The sequence below is a fragment of the Lipotes vexillifer genome, unplaced genomic scaffold (genome assembly GCF_000442215.2).
Source record: "Lipotes vexillifer unplaced genomic scaffold, Lipotes_vexillifer_v1.1 scaffold58, whole genome shotgun sequence".
Lineage (NCBI taxonomy): Eukaryota > Metazoa > Chordata > Mammalia > Artiodactyla > Lipotidae > Lipotes > Lipotes vexillifer.
In genome coordinates, this window is record NW_006781997.1 from 3,367,069 (window position 1) to 3,389,038 (window position 21,970).

General features: G+C 34.2%; 2 protein-coding genes across 3 annotated transcripts in view; one reads left to right on the forward strand and one right to left on the reverse strand.

Annotated features, from left to right (window-relative positions):
* CEP85L (centrosomal protein 85L) overlaps positions 1-21,970 on the forward strand; it is a 174,528-nt gene that overhangs the window by 68,934 nt on the left and 83,624 nt on the right. The window lies entirely within an intron of this gene.
* Positions 666-10,302, reverse strand: PLN (phospholamban). The gene is made up of 2 exons (XM_007454911.1): positions 10,229-10,302; positions 666-1,319 (listed from the first exon to the last, which is right to left on the reverse strand). The coding sequence occupies exon 2, from the start codon at positions 1,220-1,222 to the stop codon at positions 1,064-1,066; it is 159 nt and encodes a 52-aa protein (XP_007454973.1). The 5' UTR covers positions 1,223-1,319; positions 10,229-10,302; the 3' UTR covers positions 666-1,063.

Here is a 21,970-nt window from a genome sequence, read left to right on the forward strand (position 1 = left end):
AAAAAAAAAAAAAAAAATTTAATCAAAGAATTTGTTAATTTTGGAGAGATAGTTAAAAATTTTATTTTTTAATGCTTGAAATAATATTTTTTCTTTTATTCTGTTCCTTGCCTACATTGAGTGTGAGATTAGAACAGAAGACAACCTGTAAAATCATTCTAATGTCTTAAAATTTCATGATTCCAGAGATACAGTGTGGCAGTTATGTGCTCTCAGATAATTAGCTATAGTGCCTTAAATTAAGGTTGATTCTCTTCTATTAGTGTATTAGTATTTATGGCTAATCACAATGTCAGATGTTAAATTAACCAACAGTTCTTGTCTATTGATCATAAAGTCCTCGAGAGAACAGATTTACAGTTTACCTACACGTGCTAAAATTCTGTAATTCTTTGAAAAATTAGTTAAATTTTACTTATGTAAGGGTATGATCTTGGTTTTTTTAACTTGCTTCCCATAAACTTAAATTAGAGTAGTATACAAAATACATAATTTCTATTTTAGAATGTAGGTTCTGATAGAATTACTACAAAGACTTCTGTATGATGACAGTAAAGATAACAGATGTTAGGGCTGTTTCAAATGATGACATTTCATTTGAATGATTATTTTGATATACTTGGTGAAGACCTGAAAAATACTTAATAAACATCAAAGAGGCTTTTACAGTACAGTATAAATTATATTTACCCCCAAAGAGTGAAGCTAATGCTTTATATATGAAGTGAACTTGTTAGCAGTGCAGTTTCAAAACTAAACCCCTAGTTCATCTTTAGGAAAGATTTGGGATAGAAACTTATAAGCTCTTTTGAGAAAATTAGCAGTTACATTATAGTCATTTTAAAGTTAATTTTTTAAAATAAAGCCCTTTTTATGTTTACAGCATCCAGCAGATGAATACATTTGCTAACAATTTGTTTTGTTCCAAATCTTGACCTTTTCACAAAGAAATTCTTCTACTTAGGAAGTGGTCTCTTATATAGTATTGTTTTCCCTTCTTCATGGGATGATAGATTTTAAGCTGATGGTGATAAGTTGCAGCACTGGAGATTGCAGCAGAACTTCAGAGAAGCATCACGATGATGCAGATCAGCAAGAGACAAATTAAGATGAGACAGAAATTGACAAATAGGTTCTGGAGATTTTGACGTGCGTGTTGAGGCACGTCAATGGTTGAAGCTCTTCTTATAGCTGAGCGAGTGAGGTATTGGACTTTATCCATGACACCAGGAAGGCAGGAAGCCTGAAGTTTTAAACGGTCAAGAGAAAGATAAAAAGCTGCCAGCCAAGTGTGAGATCACTATCTTCTTTTAGGTTGCCTGGAATGTAAAAATAGAAAATGGATTAGCATAATATGTGTAACCTATCCTCTGAACGGGTAAAACACAGTTTTGCATTAATCCCTCTTCCTCAACATTATTTGTATTTATGACATCAAATATCTCTATAGTCTGTGTGTGTGTTGCTCTGTCTCTGTCAGTCTGTTTTGGTGATGGTCACCATGATGTCTTGTATTTGGGGTGTAATAACTTTAGTCTTTGCCTCCTCCTCTCAAAATGACTGGAAGTATAGTTTGGTTAGGGTGCAGCTTGTTTTGGGCTATTCCCCTGGGCAAAAGTTCTTACATATAGTTTATTTTTTTAATGAATTTTATTTATTTTTGGCTGTGTTGGGTCTTTGTTGCTGTGCGTGGGCTTTCTTTAGTTGCGGCAAGTGGGGGCTACTCTGTTGCGGTGCGCGGGCTTCTCATTGCGGTGCCTTCTCTTTTTTGCGGAGCACGGGCTCTAGGCCTGTGGGCTGCAGTAGTTGTGGCACGTGGGCTCAGTAGTTGTGGCTTGCGGGCTCAGTAGTTGTGGCTCGCAGGCTCTAGAGTGCAGGCTCAGTAGTTGTGGTGCACGGGCTTAGTTGCTCCGTGGCATGTGGGATCTTCCTGGACCAGGGCTCGAACCCGTGCCCCCTGCATTGGCAGGCAGGTTCTTAACCTCTGCACCACCAGGGAAGTCCTTACATATAGTTTTATTAAGGCTGTTTCTCTGTGAGCATAATTGTTGTGAACATTAGTACATAAATAGCTCCAGAACAAATCGTATAATAAGAAATGCATGCATTAAATTATTCTCTGGATGTTGATTTCACTCCAGAATAAAATAGTTCAATGAGCAGTGTTTTACCAGAACTATAGATTCAAATGTTTCTCATTCCTTTTTATGATTTTATAGCTTTGTAAATATGCTATTTTAAGTAACTTTTTACAAGATGATATGAAGTACTGAAGGCTGTCAAGACTCAGAAGGCATAGTAATAAAATTATCATTATCTCACTGTCTACCATAGACAGTTGCTATTTGCAAAGGACCTGTACTTAAGAACAGCGTTTCCATTTGTTTTCTTTGAGAGCTCCCACAAGCTATTCTGCCTAATTAATTAATTAGTTGCTGCCTAATCAATTATCGGTGCTAATTAATTAACAAAACAAAACTTAAAACAACAGATCATTGTAGAAAATAAGATATAGATTAAAAATTAGCTGTGAGTTAACTGCCCAGAGATAATAGCTATTAACATTTGGTGATATTTGTTGTCAATCAGGATACATCTGTGTAAATTTTGAAATAAGAAAAATTAGAAATGGAATTTTAAAAATAACCGTAATTAACTGCCAAAGATAATAGCTGTTAACATTTGTTGATATATCACTGCTAATCAAGATATTACTACCTTACCCCAGCTGCCTGATTTCATTTTCTCTCTAGTGGCTATATATCTGATGAAAACCCATCTCAACCTTCAGCTGTATTTCTGAGAGAGACTAGTGCTGAAGACAGCAGAGGGAAGAACTGAAAGAATGAGGAAGGGGAAGATATATATTAGGACTGATCAGTTAGAACTCATTTATTGTTACAAAGAAACCACGTAGTATATGGTGGTTAGATTCTATATAATTTCAGCACTTCAACTTGGCTCTATTAATTTTTTTTAACATCTTTGTTGGAGTATAATTGCTTTACAATGGTGTGTTAGTTTCTGCTGTATAACAAAGTGAATCAGCTATACGCATACATATATCCCCATATCCCCTCCCTCTTGCATCTCCCTCCCACCCTCCCTATCCCACCGCCCTAGGTGGTCACAAAGCGCTGAGCTGATCTCCCTGTGCTATGCAGCTGCTTCCCACTAGCTATCTATTTTACATTTGGTAGTATATATATATATGTTTGAATTATGGGCTTTCATTTGGCTGAAGACTCTAGTCTCCTTCATAATATTGGCCTATAGTGAGGAGATCCAAAAAACCAACTTAGGTCAAATTTCATTCTTTCAAAGAGTTGGTAACAAACTGTGTTTCTCTAGCGCACATATGTATATATATATATATATGTCTTTAGCATATATTCTTCATTCTCCAGCACAAGTGGCTGTTACTTAATAGAAAATGACAGCATAAGCTTGGTATAAATTTAATTTAATTACTTTTTTTTTAATTCCTCAGGTAAAATACTATAGAAATAAAGGGGTTTTCTTTTGTTCCTTAAGAAGAAGCATCCTTTAAGTTGTTTCGGCTTATATTTGTTTATTATAGATATAGCGGATTTATACTGTTGGGTAATTGTGGAGAAGGTTTTCTTTGTTACTTTATTATATAAATCTGACTAATCTCTTTATATAACAGAGTACAACTAAGAAGGTTGTAAAGAATTAGCATTGGTAATTCCTATTTAAACTTAATTTTTGTGAAGTTTCAGGACTTAAATGGTATAAAAGGTCTAAATTTTAAAATTATTGTGAGATATAACATGGAAAGGGAAGAGCAGGCCAGTTATTCATCATGAAGCATATACAAGAGTCACTCCCTACCCTGACACTGGTGAGTGGTACTTGAGTCACATGAAACATGTCACCTTTCCATAAATACTTCATTCCCTTTTATGATTCTGTCCTTTGCACATGTTGTTCTGGCTCTGCCTGGAATGTCTTCCCTCCCCCTGCCTCTACCTTTGATTCTTTGCCAGGCAAACTTCAGTTAATCCTTAAGGCCCAGTTTAAATATCACTTCCTAATGAAACCTTCCATTACTCATTAAGGCAGAATTGGTTATCACCTCTTTTGGGTTTTAGTAGGGCTCTGGTATTACCTGTATCAAGATATGGCTATTGGGCTGTGCTGTAATTTTGATTTACATGCCTGTGCCCCCAACTAGAATTCTAGTTCATGCGTATAAGAAATCACGTGTTTATTTTGTATTCTAGTACTTAGTGCAAAATTAGTACCATTTGAACAAGTCAGTGAAGTTGAACAAGGGTTTTTATGATTTACTTTAATATTTTTAGAAAATTATTAATGATCAAAGATAGTGCTGTGATTAACAGATTAACCATGTAGGAAATAGAATTTGATAAACACATAATCTCCATTATTCTTCTCAAGTCTCTTTCTTTTTGTTAGCCTGAACTGGGCTTTGTACAAGTGGGTATTTGGTGTTTGTGAAATACAAAGAGGTGTGCCCTAAATAGATGAGCTATCTAATGATGAATATACAATGAATAGATTTTAAAGATGATCTCATAATACTTCAGCCAACTATTGTTGGAAAAGGATAGTTTGTTCCTGGAGACAAATTGATTATAAAGGAGACAACCAAAGATACTGTCTTATTTCTCGTCAAACTTAGAAATAATGTTATAATTCTAAAGTGATCTGTAGTCACTTTATAACCTTATGCTAAAACCAAAACAAATCTACTTTACATGCTGAAATGTTAGCTATATGCATGCAATTTATTGGGCCCACTTTATTTTACAGTGGTACAATCGGAAATGTGTTGAGTTCTAATTCTGCTGAACTTCCAAAATCTGTATGATAATAATTAATCCAAAATTCATCCCTAAAAGATGGGGCTTCCAGTCATATGCTGAAAATTGAAAAACCGTGTGTGGGAACAGCACAGTCCTATTTTTAGAGTTGTCTGTGACCTTCACTACATCATAATTTATGGCATGGTTGTCAGGTGTTTATCTTTTTTTTTTTTCCTTCTCTGTGGTCACAACCATCCTATGAGTTTAGAACTCCTGCAGTCTTTTTTTTCTTCTCTTTCTTAGAGCCAAGCTGTTAATGCAGTAGTATTTGGTACTTTAGAAAAAAAAGTACTAAAGTACTTTGGTACTTTTGGTACTTTAGAAAAATAGTTTCACTATATTTTCATTTAAATTAATCTTTTAGAGCATTCTTTTGGGATAGTCAGAAATAGATTGTGTTGGGGTATTCTGAACTTACATCTGGCCTAAACAGCCAAGGAGACTGAAATTAGCTCTACCCCGACCCCAACACCCCCCCCAGGGGGGGAGCTTTTTAAAAGGATGACAGTTATGTAAGTTAAGTGTCTAGGACAAGAGGAGTAAGGATACTTTGAAAATTAATTCATCATCCGGGCCCTAGTATCAGAATATTGAAAATATGAAAGATGCTTTGATAGGAATTTGGTTGTAGATGTGCCAGATCCCTGTCTCTTGAGTTACATCTAAGAGGCAGAAAAGTACCCACAGAATATCTTGTATGTTTGTGGGCACTGTGATTATTCTACTTTTTGGAGGGATGGGAAGAATAACCCCTTACTGTTCTTTGTAGGATTTATAAAGCCTTTGCTTGTCCGCTTTTCCTCTTTTGCTCAAAAAGATGAAATTGGGAAGTAAATACAGTCAAGTTCAAGATAGTATTCTGTTTTTTTGAAGTGGAAGAAGGAGAGACCAAACTACAGGCAACTCTAATCCTTCAACAGGTATCATGTGCCATGTTAGGCAACATTTTGGGTGCAAGGTACCTTGTCAGCTTCTGCAGTAGTTCTCACTTTGTCTGCATTGATTTCTGTTTCTTAAGGTAACATCGGTTGCCTTCTTGTGCAAAGGGAACCTCAGTAGACTTTTGCAGACTTTTGGTGTCTGCTTTATGACTTGCTAGACAATTGATACCTTAACGATGTTGTATACGCTGAGCAGTAATCCCCACGTGTAATTTAAGCACTTTCAGTGCTTTGCAGAACTTACTGAACTTCAGTTCTTTTTCAGTACTCCCTCTGCTGAAACCATAAATTCCTTAGATTCTTTATTTGTGGTATTCAGAATTTTGCTTCCCTTTAATTTTTATCTGCTTGTTTATGCTTTTAGTAAAGTAAACATGGACATATTTTGCTAGTAAATTCAAGTAATACACATCTAAGACTACAGTCTGACAGATCATTTTTTGAAACATTTTTCCCATTAGGTTGGTTCAGAAGATTAGAATTCTCTATAGATTTGAGTTACAGGACTTGTCTATATTAGGATTATTGGGGGGGGGGCGTTATTTTTTCCTACTCTTTGCTGTCATTTTCTCAGATAATCCAGAAGCGATTGTGTATGCATCTTTTTTGTTGTGGTTGTTGAATTAAATCAGGACAGTTCATCATTAGATTTGTCATCGATCTGTTGGCATCCAAAAGTTCACTTTGGTAGAATCATTTTCCTTTTGAGATTGCCTAATGCTAATAAACTTGGAAGTTGTATTGGAAGTTATTTTGTGTCAGCAACTTTCCAGAGCTTTGTTGGTCCACACTGGCTATTTGAAAGAATCTTCAAGCTGCTTCTGCCTGGTTATGAGAAGAATTGTGTAAACATATAAAAATCAACATATTCTCAACCCCTAAATTGACCCCATAATGAATTGTTTCCCTGAGTTCAAAGCTCTGCCTTTAGGAAAATTCATTAAACAGCAGCATACAGATTTTCTCTTTGAAATTGGCACACTGCTGTTGCTAGTCTGTAGGCTTGTCTTTATTGTCTGTTTATTATGCTGATTAATTTATTTGCAATTAAAATATTCTTTTTAACCTTCAGATTCTTCATGGGGGGAAAAGCATGTGAGGAGGCAGTGTAGAGGAAGTTTTAAGGAAAATGAATGCCAGTTAAATATATCCCCACTAATGTGGGTAAGTTGGCCTCCCCTCTCCCCCTGTTTTGGAAAGACCTGAAGGTGAAATACATTTTAGAAAGCACTAGAGGTCCTCAGTTGACTACGAGTTTACTGGGCTGGAGATGTACACCCAGGCCTCATTTTCTTGTGTTTCTCTGGTAATACATGCTTCAGAGTTATGTAGGGTAAGAACATTGATGTACTATTTCTGGAAATGTTCAGAGAGACTACATATTATCTGATTTAGGTCACTGTAATTTAGAAACATCACTTCCTTGATTTCTAACCTTTAGGTTTTCTTCTTTGCTGGTGTGATCAGTACCGTGTTAACAGTTTAGATTAAAGTTAGTGATTTTCATAGCATAAATAAAGCAAGATTGCTCTATTCAAGCACTTCAGAACAAATGAGGTTAAATATTTTAAATGGTAGAATGTGAGGAGGTCAGAAATGAAACTTAGGAAAGCCAAGGATTTAATATGGAACTGGAATAAAATACGAAAGTGTGGTTTTTGTTTATGCAAGTATTCTCCTGTCTTCAATTAATTAGTGAGATTAAGAAACAGTACATAACAAAATGTAATTTTTTGAAAAGTTTTGAGGAGAAATTAACCTGAATATTAGGTATCAAAGCTAAAGATTAAAGACATGAGTATTTTAGCAATGAAACAAATTAAATAAAAAGAAACTTTAATTTTTGTATGTTATTGTTCTTTAAAATCTGTGCAGTTAATTTGAGTTTTGTCTTCCAGGGTGTATAGCTTAATAACTGAGGACATCTATAACTTTCTTATATTCCTGGCTTTGAAAGTGATCAGGAGAATATTATAAGGCTATTAAGGGCATCATACCTCATGCATAAATTTAACGTTAAATGAAATGGAGTGGTTTTAAATTAAAATAGAAGTTTGTATCCTCTAACTTTACCTTTTAGAGTGCCATTTGAAGACTTTCAATTTATTTTGTTTTGCCAGTGTCATGATTTATTTTTAAGCCATGTTGATCAGTGGATGAGATGTGTGTGTGGTTTAGAGTCATAAAATCTTGGCTCTTGTCAAGGCTCCACCATTTCCTAGCTCTGTGACCTTGGGCAGTTCACCTTTTTGCATCTGTTCCTAAACTGTAAAATAGAGATGGAGTGTCAAACATATAGGGATTTAAGAGGATCAAATGAAATATTTGTATATGGTGCATTTAGAAAATTGTTCAAGAATAAAGAAGGAAGTTTTAATTGCCCTCATTATTTCTAGAATTGGTAATAAATATACAGTCTAATTTAGGTACTCTAATTTTTACATTTAATTTTTACTTAAAACTTTACTACATGACACAGTTAATATTTTACCTAATACATTTAATACATTAAAATTTAAATTCTTCTGGGGAACTATTTTGTTTATGTAAATATTCTATCTCCAATTAATTAGTGAGATTAAGAAATAATATTAATAAGTAACGAAATACAGTTTTTTCTGGAATATTATTTTCCTTTATGTCCACTGAAATACTGTTAAAATAATTTTGATACTTGAGTTTTAGGAAATGATAGTGGCATGACTCCTTTTAGTTAGAGTACTCTAGCTCTTTCACGTGTTTTTAAGACTTAATCAATTTTTCATAATTTAAACATCTTTCACATTTCTTCCATTTTATTTCATCAGACACTTTTTTTTTCTTTTAAGCACTTAGTCTTAAACCACATGAAACAAAGAGAGTACTTAAATTTCACCTCATGAAAGAGATGAACTAGTTGGGACATTATGTCTGGCACTAGGGCATTATGTTTCAAATTTGAATAACAGTCACTGTAACACTGTAATTTCCGTTAATCTGGCACACGAAGGATAACGTTAATAGCAGAATTTCTGCTCTTTCTACAAATTAACTTCGTGGAGCAGTATGTGATGTGAAATTTTGGTACTATAAAAGAATTCATGAACATCTCATTTGAAGTGTGAGAATGTAATTTGATAGATATTTGAGTAAAAATGCATAAATCTGCATATAAAACACCTGCACTGAGTGACTCTTGTGTAACATCAAAGGAAAAACATTTTATGAATATGAAGATACTTAGAGGCAGTTAGGGTGCCTCAGTGGTAGGCAGAAATTATAAATGCTTTTGCATGCCTCAAGGAAAGCTGCTTAAGGAATTATACAAAGTTCTTATCTATAAAAAGCAGTAGAGTTAACATTGGTCATAAGAACTTAGAATTCTAGAGGTAAATTTTATTTTGACATATATATAAAAATAAAAATAATGAAATAAAATCAATGTAGTATCCTTTATGCCCTGACTGAAAGTTAAGAATGAAAACACATTTCATATATTAAATTGAGGATAAAGAGTAGAGTAGAATTTAAACAGAAGTTATAAAATTTATGGTGGCATCTCCATTCCTGGGCATTTTTTCATCCTCCTCCCCACCTTCCAAATACAAGAGAGGAAACTGAGGAACACTGGAGGATAGTAACTTGATAAAAGTATATTCATTAATAGCAGAATAAACATTCATTTGATCAAATTCACTCAAATGAGATACTTAGGAATATTTGTGCTACCAAAATAACGTCTCTTTATTTTTAAAATAAACAAATTAATGTTCTGTAACTTCAGAAAGAATTTTACATGTTTTTGACAAGTGTTTTGAAATGTCCAAACTTGTTATTTATGATATAATATTGAATTTAATATAAATAACTCAATTTATTAAAAGCTTGGATCTTTTAATAGAAGTTGACTGGACTTAGTTCGTGCTGTATGTTCTTAAACTCCACTTCATTAATATTCCCTGTAAAGAATCATAATGATAATATTGGAGTAGTGATGCCAGTAACACAGCTGTTCTTAGTATTCCGGATGTAAGCAGACAGCTCAGTCCTACCCTGCTTCTCAGCAGAGTAACACATAACAAAATGGAACCATATTTTTGCATGGAGAAATCAAATCACCACTAGTACCAAACGTGGTAACATGATTGAAAGATATTTCAATTGGCAGAAATTTACTTTTGAAGAGCAAAATAAAAGTGAAGGTTAAATTAAAATGACAAACCAACAACCAGGACCAAAGATGAATGCTATCTTTATCATTTCTGGTTAAGTCTTATTCTTACTATCACTGAATGGATAAGCATTTATTTAGAAATTAAGCTTTATGTCAATCAGACATGTTATTATCTAACTTTGAACTGAAGTTTATAAAATATGATTAACTTTTTTAGAAGTTCAGTAAGTTTCAGTTATAGAAAGTAAGAATTGCCATAATCAGTGAAATCTGTTTCTTACCTTGGCTCTTGTGATGATCACAATGTAGAATATTGTAAGTTGTATGAAGTATTATCCGGCGTTTAGCTGGAAAGTTTTCTGACTGTTACCAGAGTTATGGGAACAATTGAAGTAGGTGGAGGAGAAAAAGTGTTCTAGGGAGGTCTTATGATGTCACGCAGGAATTCTGAAGTTATGATTGGTTAGCCATGGTCTTATCACAACCAAACTTTTTAGAATGTCATTTATCTTAACCTTAGGTATGGAAAGGTCATTAACACTTTTTGCCTTTTGTTCTTTATTTTAAAAAGTATATGGGAGATAAGTGAAAAAGTAAGTTCAGCATGGTAGAAAGCTCTTTTTTAGAGGTTCATGCATCTTCAGGCTTAGAAGTAATTGTAAACTGAGGGTGATAATGTTGAAGAACTAAAATAAAGTAATAGGAATTTTAATAGAATGAGAATAATAATACTGGCTTAAGCCAAACAACTTTCATTGAGGTTGTTGTTGCTGTTGTTTTAATACTGCAGCTTCATAATGTTAGCTTCTAGCAAGACAATAATTAAACATTGTCACAGAATCAAATTTTATACCTTTTCCTGACTTACTTTCTTCTTTTCTCATACCTACGTGTGTATGGGGGAGAGAGTATGTGTGAGAAAGCCAGGTTGAGAAATCTGATTTTGGTTTTAAAAATTTTGTGTTTTCTCAGTTAGGGCTTTAACAACATTTTTATGAATAGTAATTCTCATTTGAACTGATAGATATCACCCCAAGAAAAGTTGCTGTTTACACATTTAAGTACTTAGGATTTTTTAACAGCTACAATAAATTACCATAAAATCTTACTAAAATTCCAATAAGCTGACAGTATCAAGAGTAACTTTCTAGCAAAAAAATAATCACAAATCACTAATCAGTGGCATCCTAGTTAGTGATACTTTGTTGACAATAGGTATGCATGTGTTTGGAAATTTAGTATTTCTGAAAGGGTGTGCCTCATTTAATGCAGTAGTTGTTTTCCTGAAAATTACTGTGTAAATGAAATTTTAGTAAGTGGAATGATGTTTTGAACTTCTGAGAACAGAAAAGGATTCCTTCGACAAGCCAGGCATTATTTTCCTGTTTTTTCTAATTTTTTTCTAATTTATTTTCCTGTTTTTTCTAATTTTTTTCTAATTTATATATTACATTTATTTAAATCACCACACCTCCAGATTCTAATTCTTAAATCTCGACTGTAATTCTGGAGAAGCTACTTGTTATTTTTAATTTTTAAAATACTTATAGCAGAGTGAACTCAGTCTGCTTCACTTTCTTATGGGTAACTAAAATCTTTTGCAGCAGCTGCTTATGTGTCCTTAAATGGAGATGATTTTGGCTTCTTCCAAAGAAAGATAAATCCTTTGCTAGAACAAATCTCTTGTTATTTAAAGAATCAACTAAAACTATCAGAAATAACATTCAGCAAATGCCTTCTGTAAACATTGCTAAGGGAAAATTTTACAACTTAAAAGTAAAACCCCAAATTTAATAAACTGCATGAATGTTTCACAGTTTGCTCAGTGCTATTCAAGCATTTTTTCTTTCAATCATTACATAATGAGGATCTCTTATTATGACCAATTGCCAATGATTACTGAAATACAAAACCTAGGGCCTTGAAATATAACCCTAAAGTGGTTTACAATAATTTGTCAAAGATGACATAGCTGCTAAGGGACAGACTGAGGGTTCAAATCCAGATCTGTTTAGTTATAATTCTCTGATAGGTTGGCATGTTGTGTGTGGGGAAAGTCATAATCTGGACATGGATTTCAGAGAGTAGTATACGTCAACTAAGGAATTTTAAGATGGAGATAGCTGAATTACTGAAAACTGAAATTATTTTTAGAGAGTCTGCTTTAAGTTCACCTACACATTAATTTCAAAGTGAAGCTTAGGGGATAGATCATTATAGTTGCACCTTTAGTTCTAAGAAAATAGAATTAGTAATATTTAGTTGTATAAGAAACCTCCATAGACCAAATAAAATATGGCCTAGATATTTCACATGTTGGCAGATTTGCTTAAAAGCATATATAGGTGGGCACACACACCCTTAGAAGGATACTAACAAACTGTGTTAGAGTTGGAAAATGGAGATAAAAATTTACTTTTCAGATTGGTACAAGGGCGGGGAGCTTCTGTGTTTACCTTTTTCATTTTGGTTAGCTGCTGCTGCTGCTGAGGACACTGATCCCTATTATTACTCCAAATGGAGCTCTAGGAAGTGTCACACCTTCGTTTTAGGCTGATTGCCTAAACAGAAAGTTGCTTACTAGGAGCATTGGTGAGCTATAGTATAGTCAGTAGATTGTTCCTCAAAAACTCCACAGTGAGGGGCTGGAAAGTGTTTTTAGAGGCGCTTTGTCAGAATCTTCATTTAGAGTCAGACTGTAGTCTGAATCCATTTTTGGTCGCATGACCTTATACAAACTTGTCTAAGCTGCCTTATCTGTGGAATGGGTTTGTTGTGAGGATTTAATGAGAAGTATGTATAATGACTATTAGAGATCTTGCAACACAGTGTCCATTTAGTGTTAGCACTTATTTTCCTTTTGAAGATGATTCTTAATCTGCAGTCCATGGGTAGAGTTCAGTGCCCTTTGAACTTGGATAGGAAAAATGTTAGACATCTTTATTTTTACTAAACTCTAAATGAGATTTAGCATTTCTTCAGTTTTGACTGTAGGCCATAAACTGCAGAAGTATTAGCAGTATGTTTGACTGTCACCGTTAGCAATCTTAGATAATTTCATATAGTATAGTTGTTGCAGATAGCTTGAAATACTGCTTACATTCATACCACTTGAAATTACAAAATTAGACCTGCCTGTAAATATATTGTTATTTAATACATTAATAAAGAAGCATAACAGAAAAGGAAAATAAAAGCAGAAATATTACAACACAAATTTGTTTCTTTTTAAAATATTTATTTCAGTGTAATTTATTTCCTTTCTAATCCTATGTATCTCACTTAATTCTTTTCAAGTTTTATTTTATTTTATTTTTTGATATGGACCATTTTTAAAGTCCTTATTGAATTTGTTACAGTATTGATTCTGCTTTACGTTTTGGTTTTTTGGCCATGAGTCATGTGGGATCTTAGCTCCCCGACCAGGGATCAAACCCGCACCCACTGCATTGGAAGATGAAATCTTAACCACTGGACAGCCAGGGAAGTCCCTAAAGTTTTATTTTAGAACAGTTCTAAATTTACAGATTATTGCAAATATAGAGAGCTCCTGTATATCCCATACCCAGTGTCCCCTGTTGTTAACGTATCCTACATGAGTAGGGTACATTTCTCACAGCGGTTATACCAGTGTTGATACTAAAGCCCATACTTTATGCAGATTTCCTGTTTCCCCTGGTGTTCCTTTTCTTTTCCAGGATTCTTTCCAGGACACCAGATTACATTTAGTAGTCGTGCCTCCTTTGGTCCACTTGGTTGTGACCGTTTCTTACAGTGTCCACAGTTGGGATTCGTCTGACGTTTCTCTCATGGTTAGGGCTGGTTAATGTGTTCTTGAGAGGAAGATTAGAGAGGTAAAGTGCCGTTTTCATCACATATCAAGTGTGCATACTATCAGCATGACTTACCGATGTCGTTAACCTTGATCACCTGGCTGAAGTGTTCGTCAAGTCTCTCCATGGTAAAGTTGCTCTTTTCCCTCTCCCTCCTTACTGTACTCTCCAGAAGAAAGTTACTATGCACAGCCCACCCTTATGCTTCACTACCTTAAGAGTGGAGTGTCTATAAAAATTACTTGGCATCCTATGTATTTTATGATATAAAAACATTGAGAACAGGTCAGTAGGCTTTAGCTGTCTGCCAAAAAATGTCCATGGCACAAAAAATTAAGAAGTCCTATGCTGGGGGTTGTTTCTGTCGTAGTATGGGGCAGCCCTTTGTGGAAAGAAGACTGAGTTCTCAAACAGGCTAAAATCCAGACCTCCTAGTTTGCTTTTTTAGGCCCTGCTTTTCTAGCTTTGTCTCGTATCCCATTCCCTTGTATCCTGTGCTGTGGCCCTGTACAGCTGCCTGTGGCTTTTTGAACAGGCTGTTGTTCTATTTTAAGCCTCCTCACTTTTTGTAGGAATGTCCTCCTTACTAACCTTTATTCCCATTAAAGTGCTAGTTTCAATTTATGTCTTCTGTGCAGCCCTCTCTTATGATATATACTTTTGCATGTTACCCCTATTATTATGTCTCATTTTATTGTGTTTATTAGTATATCTGCCTAGACTAGATTCCAAGCTACTTGAGAACTATCCAATAACTCTTACATAACTGTAACTATATATAACTTATATAACTCTATAACCATCCAATTTATACCCTCTTTATTCCTTGTAGTATAGAACCTGGCTTATAGCAATTTTTAAATATTGGCTGAATGGATGATTGGATGAGTGAGTGAATAAAGGGGGAACTAGGAAAGATTGCAAGGTGGTAGTGAATGAGTGATTCTGCAGAAGCAAGTGTTATAGACAGTTAAAAACTTCTCACTTTTAAAGCTCATCATGGGGGAGGAGGAGAATAATTGGGAGAGATTGGGGATAAGAGTACAGTAACGGAGAAAATAAACTTTCTTGTCATTTAAAGGTGATGTAAATATATTTGTAAAGACTGAAGGAAGGTGGAACCTTAAGCCCATGCTTCCTGAATTGAGCCTCTAAATTTTTGTTTTCTTTGCTCATTGGATTCATAATAATTCATGTTACTTTATGTACTCTTAATATTGCACGACCTGCTTTTATTTATGTAATTATTTCGTTTTTATTTTATTTTAATAGTGGGGAAAAAAAAAAGCACCTCTAAGATTACCACCTGAACATAAGCTGGGATGTTAATAACATACCTAACCACATGGTCTTGCCATGTTCCCCCTATCGTCCCCACCCAAGTAAATGATTATTCTGATTCCTGGGTTAATTTCTTTACATTTATCTTTATAGTTTTGTGGCATTTTAAATTATGTATTCCTTAAAAGTTCTTGTAATTTTACTTAACTCTATGTAAAGGAAATTATGATGTATAAAAATCTTTTACGCTGAGTATTTAAACTTCAAGTTGTAGTGGTATGTCAGAAGCAAAAGAAGCTTCAAGGTAGACCTTTTTTTTTCTGGAAACTTTTTGACAAAAAGATAATTTAAGTGGTGACAGAATTAAAGCATTTTAATACTTAAATATATAATACAGTAAAATGCAAGCTGTGAATACATTTTTGTGATACTTCAAAGATACGGAGCTTTTTAAGGTTAGACCCCCTAGACTCCCAAGGATTTTACCTAACTCTTAAGGGTTCTGTTCTATTAAAAGTTTGAGAATTACTGCCTTAAAATTTAAAGCTACCTAAAGAAGGATTAGTTGAAAAAAACATCTAAGAGCAAAAATGATGAGACTAGTAGTCTGAGACTTAGGGGATGGGGAAGTGCCTAAGGTAATAGAGAAGAGAGAATAGGAGTTATTCATCAAGTCGTGGGTAAAAAAGACCAATAATAAAGTAACTTATAAAACTTGAGATCATTTAGGGGAGGTAGATTTGCTTTTAAAATTGACTTGTCAGATACTTGAAGGCTCAAGCATTTTATTTTTTCGTAAGTGCTGAACTCTGGACAGATTCTCTTTCCTTATTAAATATCCCAGTTAGCAATGGGGAAGTTTGACATCAAGAGAAGCCAGTTAGTTTAAGGGAGGGGCTTGTCATGTAGGTTTACACAATTTGGGGGAAATGTACAAAATACACTCTAAGTGATGGAAAGAAATGCTGTAGCGTGTTCTGCGGCTTTTTAAGGAACTTGTCTATCGGTAAACAAGTAATATACAGGTGAAACATTTAACATTTGGAAGTTAACCACTATTGCAAGATAACACTAGGAGGTCAAGAAAATTCAGGATCGAGAGTCAAATTAGCACATGTAGTAAGAAGCAATATGATTTCTAAGAGAACTACATATTTTATACAAAAGAAGCTGGCAGAACTGAAGCCAAAATAAGAAATGGAAAATCTCTCTCTCTCTCTCTCTGTCTCTCCCTCTCTGTCTCTCTGTCTCTCTGTCTCTCTCTCTCTCTCTCTCTCTCTCTCTCTCTCTCTCTCTCTCTCTCTCTCTCTCGCTCTCTCTCGCTCTCTCTCGCTCTCTCTCGCTCTCTCTCGCTCTCTTTCTCTCTCTCTCTCTCTCACACACACACAACCAATTTAACAACAAAAAACAACCCTCAGGTCTCCAGATACTTGCTTCAGAACTCTGTAGACCAAGATGCTGTTCCTTTGTTAGGAAGATTCTAATCCACTTCAATGATTTGTAATCCCACCCCGTCCATTATATTCATTATCTTTGTGCTTGGCATCCCAGCAACTGAGCTCCTTGCATTCCCAATCTTTATGGTGGCATCATTATTTATTTTGTCATCCAAAATGGAAATTTGAGACTCATCCTTCTTTCTGTCTTCTCCCAGACTCTGATCCACTAAGAAATCAAATGCAGATTGCCAGTTAGAAATCTGTGTTCCCATAGCCTCATCAGCTCTCCTCTGAACTTTTACATATACCTTCTGTCTTGAGCCTCTCCTGTTCTTTACCCTGATATCCAAGTTGCCTTCTCAAGGGTAAATTTGGTTCTCACATGCTGAGAACTTTTCTTTATTATCACCATGTCCCTCAAGATTAAAAACCCAAATTTTCCAGCACTGCATACAGAGGTTTTTCCTAATCTGGTGTTGTCATCTATTCCCACCATATTTGACAACTCTGCCATTTGTGTGTGTTATTTCTTCTGTCTGGAATCTATTCCTTACTTTCTTGTTCCTTTGGAATGCCTTTATTATTCAAAAATAGGTAGGGAGAAGCCTGTTTTGTTTGTTCTTAATTTTTAATTACATAAGTAATAAGTGGATATCTCTTAGCAATTCAGGAAACTCAGATAAAGCAGAAGTTAGAGGGGGACTTTATACATTTTGTAGGTATTTTTCTTTATAAATTTTCTTTATAAATTTTTTCTTCATAAATTTCATGAATAGGGACTGATTTATTTTTTCTTTACTCCTCACACTGCTAATCCCTTGGAAGTTAAGGTTAATGGATATTTTGAATGTTACTTTGCCATTACAAGTGAGCTTGTAAAAGGATAAGTTAAAGGAAGGTATAGAATACAAATGCAACTGACCCTTGAATTTTCAGCATAGATGCATTCTTGAAAAGGTTATGTAAAATGGATTTTGATACGTAAAATTCATGTTTATCTTATAAAGCAAGCGATGTCCCAGGGGAAAAGATTAATAAGCCCAACTTTCTAATAGCAGACATTGTAACTTTTTATCAGCAGTTTAATGTACTGCGAGTTGTACATTGTTTTGCTATATCTCAGTAATCTGTACTTCCTCCTTAACCCATCTCCAAATTAAAAGCTTATATAGCACAGCAAAAGGATGTGAACATATCATCATCTGGGGTTTTCATTTGCCCTTGAGTTGGTCAAAGGTGGTGAGTACGTTCCAGGACCAGCCCATAGCATTAAGATCAAGAGCATACTTTTGGCAGAGTTTATCAGGCTGCCCGGTTAATGTATTCATTTTTATAGGTTTATAACTAAGCAGTTAGGGCCACGGATAGCTGAAGAGTTGATTGTTGACTCCAGCATAATATGTTGATTTTTAAAATCTAACTTAAAAACATAAAATATCTAAAAATTCAGTATTGGGATTATTATGAATCTGTGTACTGATTGTTTGAGAATCAGAAAATGCTCTTGAGACTTTACACCTATAAAATAGAAACACAGTATGGTCACTGAAGACTTTCAAATGTATCTCTAAAATGCAAACTAAAATTAAATTAGTTATGTAGATTATTCAGAGATTTCCTGGGTCTGAAAGAAATGAGGCTGAACCTCAAGAGCTGGAAAGCATGATTTTTATTCAAATGTAAGTTTGTGGATTGATCTTTGAACTCTAATCTTTAGAGTGTATACATTTCTTTTTATTATGTATATCATTGCTATAAAAATGATAATAGAGATTTTTAAGTAATGGTAATTTCAGGGATGGTAGACTTTTGTAGGTTGTAAATTTTTAGATTGCTTAATATTTAGCAAATATTGTCAGGTTCTGTGCTGAGTACCAGGAGTTACAAAAGAATAAGGCCAAGCTTATCGTGATGCAGACTAAACTGGGAAAGGAACCACTGCCGTAAGTACTGTCATAAGTACTGTCACTCTAATTACAATACCTGTCTGTGCTGTTCAAAATAATTTTGGATTTTTTTGAAGGCTGAGAAATATATTTGAGGGATTGTTGTTAGTCATTGTCTTTTTGTTGATTGTGTGCTATGGGCTAGGGATGAACTAGACTCTGGGCATTACAAAAAAAAAAAATCTCTAACATTTCTGGTGCTTATACTTTTATAGCAAAATATGTGAAGGGATGCTTAAATTGAACAGCAATCAAGTTGCCCCTCTAAACTCCTCTCAACAATTTTACCCTGAGAAAATTATCCATTGTTGACTCTTGAAATATTTTTTTAAAAAACAGTAATTTTAACATATGGAAGAATAAAGTATTTAATGGCCCATAATTACACTGTCTGAAAAGAAGTAAGTAGTACATGTATGGTAAGCAAAGTCAGTTAATCCCAACTGATATAAAGTAAAAGCCTCCTCCCCCTCTGCTCACAAAATAACCATCATTAATAATTCTTTTTGTATACTCTGAGAAAAATCCTTTCATACATTTTAAAAATAATGTAGGCAGTGCTTTGGTCCCCAAACACATGTATTATTATATATTTTTCTTTTATCTCTCAATAGTACAATATGATAAAAAAACTTGATAAAACATATTTTGGTAATCTGCTTTTAAATATAAGTGAAATATGTTAGCGCTTATGCTACAGCTCCATTTTAGTAGAATCTGGTTCTGTAGTCTGATACATTTGTTATCCTTAAGTAATTATACAAAACCTTTGGAAAATGCTACGTTCTGTTTGTTTATAAGTAAAATCCATGATTAAATTTGAAGACTTAAACACACACCCCCGCCCCCAATCTTCTAACTGATTTCTTAGGGAAAATGATTTGTTCCTCAATCTTAGATATATATATATCATTTACTGCTTCACTTTTGCATTATAACTGTAATGAGATCATATTTCATGCATAGATCATTCCTTTGTTGGCATTTTTAGAAAACATGCTCATGCTAACACAGATTAGACATAAACCAGATTGATTCTTGAGAGGAAAAATGTCCCTCCCTTCCTCCAAAAGAAAATAGTTACATTAATGGTAACTTAGTTGTTTAGCATGGTAGAAATCACTAATATGTTTAGGGTTCTCTTTATTTTCATGTACATGTATTTTTAAAATATAAAATGTAGGTATATATTCCTTTCATCAGTTTCTTTTTATCATTTTTTTAGGGTCTTTTACCCTTGAAGTAACTTGATATATTTGCATTGTTATTTCAGTAAAGCATATTAGGATGGCAAAAATAGCATTATAGAGTTAGTTATAAAGACAAATTAAAGAACTAATGAGATCATTAAAAACTCAGTTCCTTCTTTAAGTTTCAAGAGTTAAGATGCATACTTCTGTTTATAATTAGTCACTCTGATGAAGAGGTTATGGATAGAATTTTTTTATATGATTTGTTTTTATTTTGTTAGAGAAATATGTAGTAATACATTCCATAAATAATTACATGGGCTTAGTTAAGATACAGATTATTTTTATTAAATGCACATTCTTTTAGTAGAAATATAATATGTAAGATACAGATTTTATTTTAATGACAGTTCTTTCAGTAATCATATAGTTCGTGTTTTTCCTCTCATTGAATAAAAACTCTAAACTCTGTGTAATTTGTAATTTATTTTCATCTTCATTATTGAGCTTTGTGAACTTACTTCTGGGTGAGGTGTCCTGATCCTTTTACCAAAAAGCACTCATAGAGTATCTCTTCAGATAGACTATTCCAGGAAAGAGAGGAAGATCTGCTGTGTTATTTGACATGTTGTGAGTGATGAATGAGCTAAGGAACAAAAGCAAATGAAAGAGAGATAACAAACTTGGAGAACTGCAGAGGCTGTGTTCTAGTTAAGTGTGGCAGCACTAGATTATCTAAATTTAACAGTATTTGTCCAGGCTGAAGCCAAAGAATTTGGAACTATTTTCAGATGCAAATAGTGAGCTTATTTTAGAAGCATGTTTGACCATTACATGACATATTTTGGCAAGTTTTCATAGCATCTGGGTCTCATCTAAATAGATATATTTGGGATTGTTGTAGATGCTTGTTTTCCCTATTCAGTTATGAGAGTGGAATTTGCTGTTTACAATAAGAGGTGCCAATATATGTGTTATATCTCTGGGTGGTTGGGCTCTAGATGCAGAAGAGTTATGCTAGTCTACTGGCTAGACTATTTGGCTAGTCTACTGTTTTCTCTTCTAAACCACCATTGCAACAATGTATCTTATGCATTTTTAGGTAAAACATCTAAGTGCGGAGTTCCCTTCCCTCCCTGAGTTTGGTAACTACCAAATATGTATAAAAAATGTTTACTTGTAAAAGTTGTCCTTGTTTTGCTGTACAGATTTTGAAATATTCATTACTTTGATGATGTCCTTTCTGTTCCGTGCTTGAAGTTAGCTCACAGTTATATGCCTTTATAATCACTTTTAGATTTCATGTTCATGTCTAGTTACAGTTTTATTATTCACAAGCTATAAATATAAATTATATATTCATATGTTTAAATTATATTCTCCTTGATTACTTATATTGGTTACGGTCAAGTAGAAACATGACTGATGACTTGAAATTCTGCCACAAAATGGTATTCCTCTCATGACCAGTTATGATTTTATTGAACAGAAATTCTTAATTGCTTTCTAACTACTTGGGATAAAAATGTGTTACTAATGGTTATAGGGGAGAGGTTATTTGAATATGAAATACTTTCTTCTTTTTCATATTTGGAAGCAGCATTGTCCCAACTTAATAGAAGGCTTCTTTGTTCTTCTTAAGTACTGACAACTCTTAAGAACCAGCTTGTAATTGTTATAGGGGAGGACAAATAATTTTCCCTCTACCATTCTTAGTTCTTAGCTGAGACCGCTGTAATAAAAGATAGATTACAAGAAAAAAACAAATAGAAGTTTATTAACCTATGTACCTTGTATACAAATGGAAGATACTCAGGGAAAATCGAGGAACTCAGAGAGGTGGCTTTAGAATTCGTGATTAAATACCACTCAATTCAGGAAAAGCAGAGGAGGGATGCAGGCCTCTCAGGGGAGAATAGACGATTTTTAGGAGAGTTGAATAGGCCCTTAGAAGAATAGATAGGAAAGATGATAACCTCCTGTGGGAAAGTTTGTCTGGGTGCAATGTCTGCTTCTAGTCTCCTTTCCTGTGATAAGAGCCAGTCCTCCCTGATTGATGAAACTCCCAGGGAGGGGATTTATGACAGTTGAGTTCCTTTTGGGAGGATCTGTCTTTAGGCAAAGAGTGGAGCTCAGAAAAAGCCTCTCCCTGCATTTGCTCGTTTTCAAGTGCCTACAGCTCAAAATAATTAATATGTCATTAATTATGGTGGCATGTCCTGAACTCCTACAGTCGTATTTGGGGGTAGCATATTGTGCTACCCTTCATTTCCAACTCTGTTTTTGCATTCTTGGTGTACAGTATTTACTTCATCTGGTCGTTTATCTCTCAAT

What these genes read in the sequence shown, in the direction of transcription:
- PLN (XM_007454911.1), bottom strand. Translation starts at nt 1,222, where the DNA reads ATGGATAAAGTCCAATACCTCACTCGCTCAGCTATAAGAAGAGCTTCA.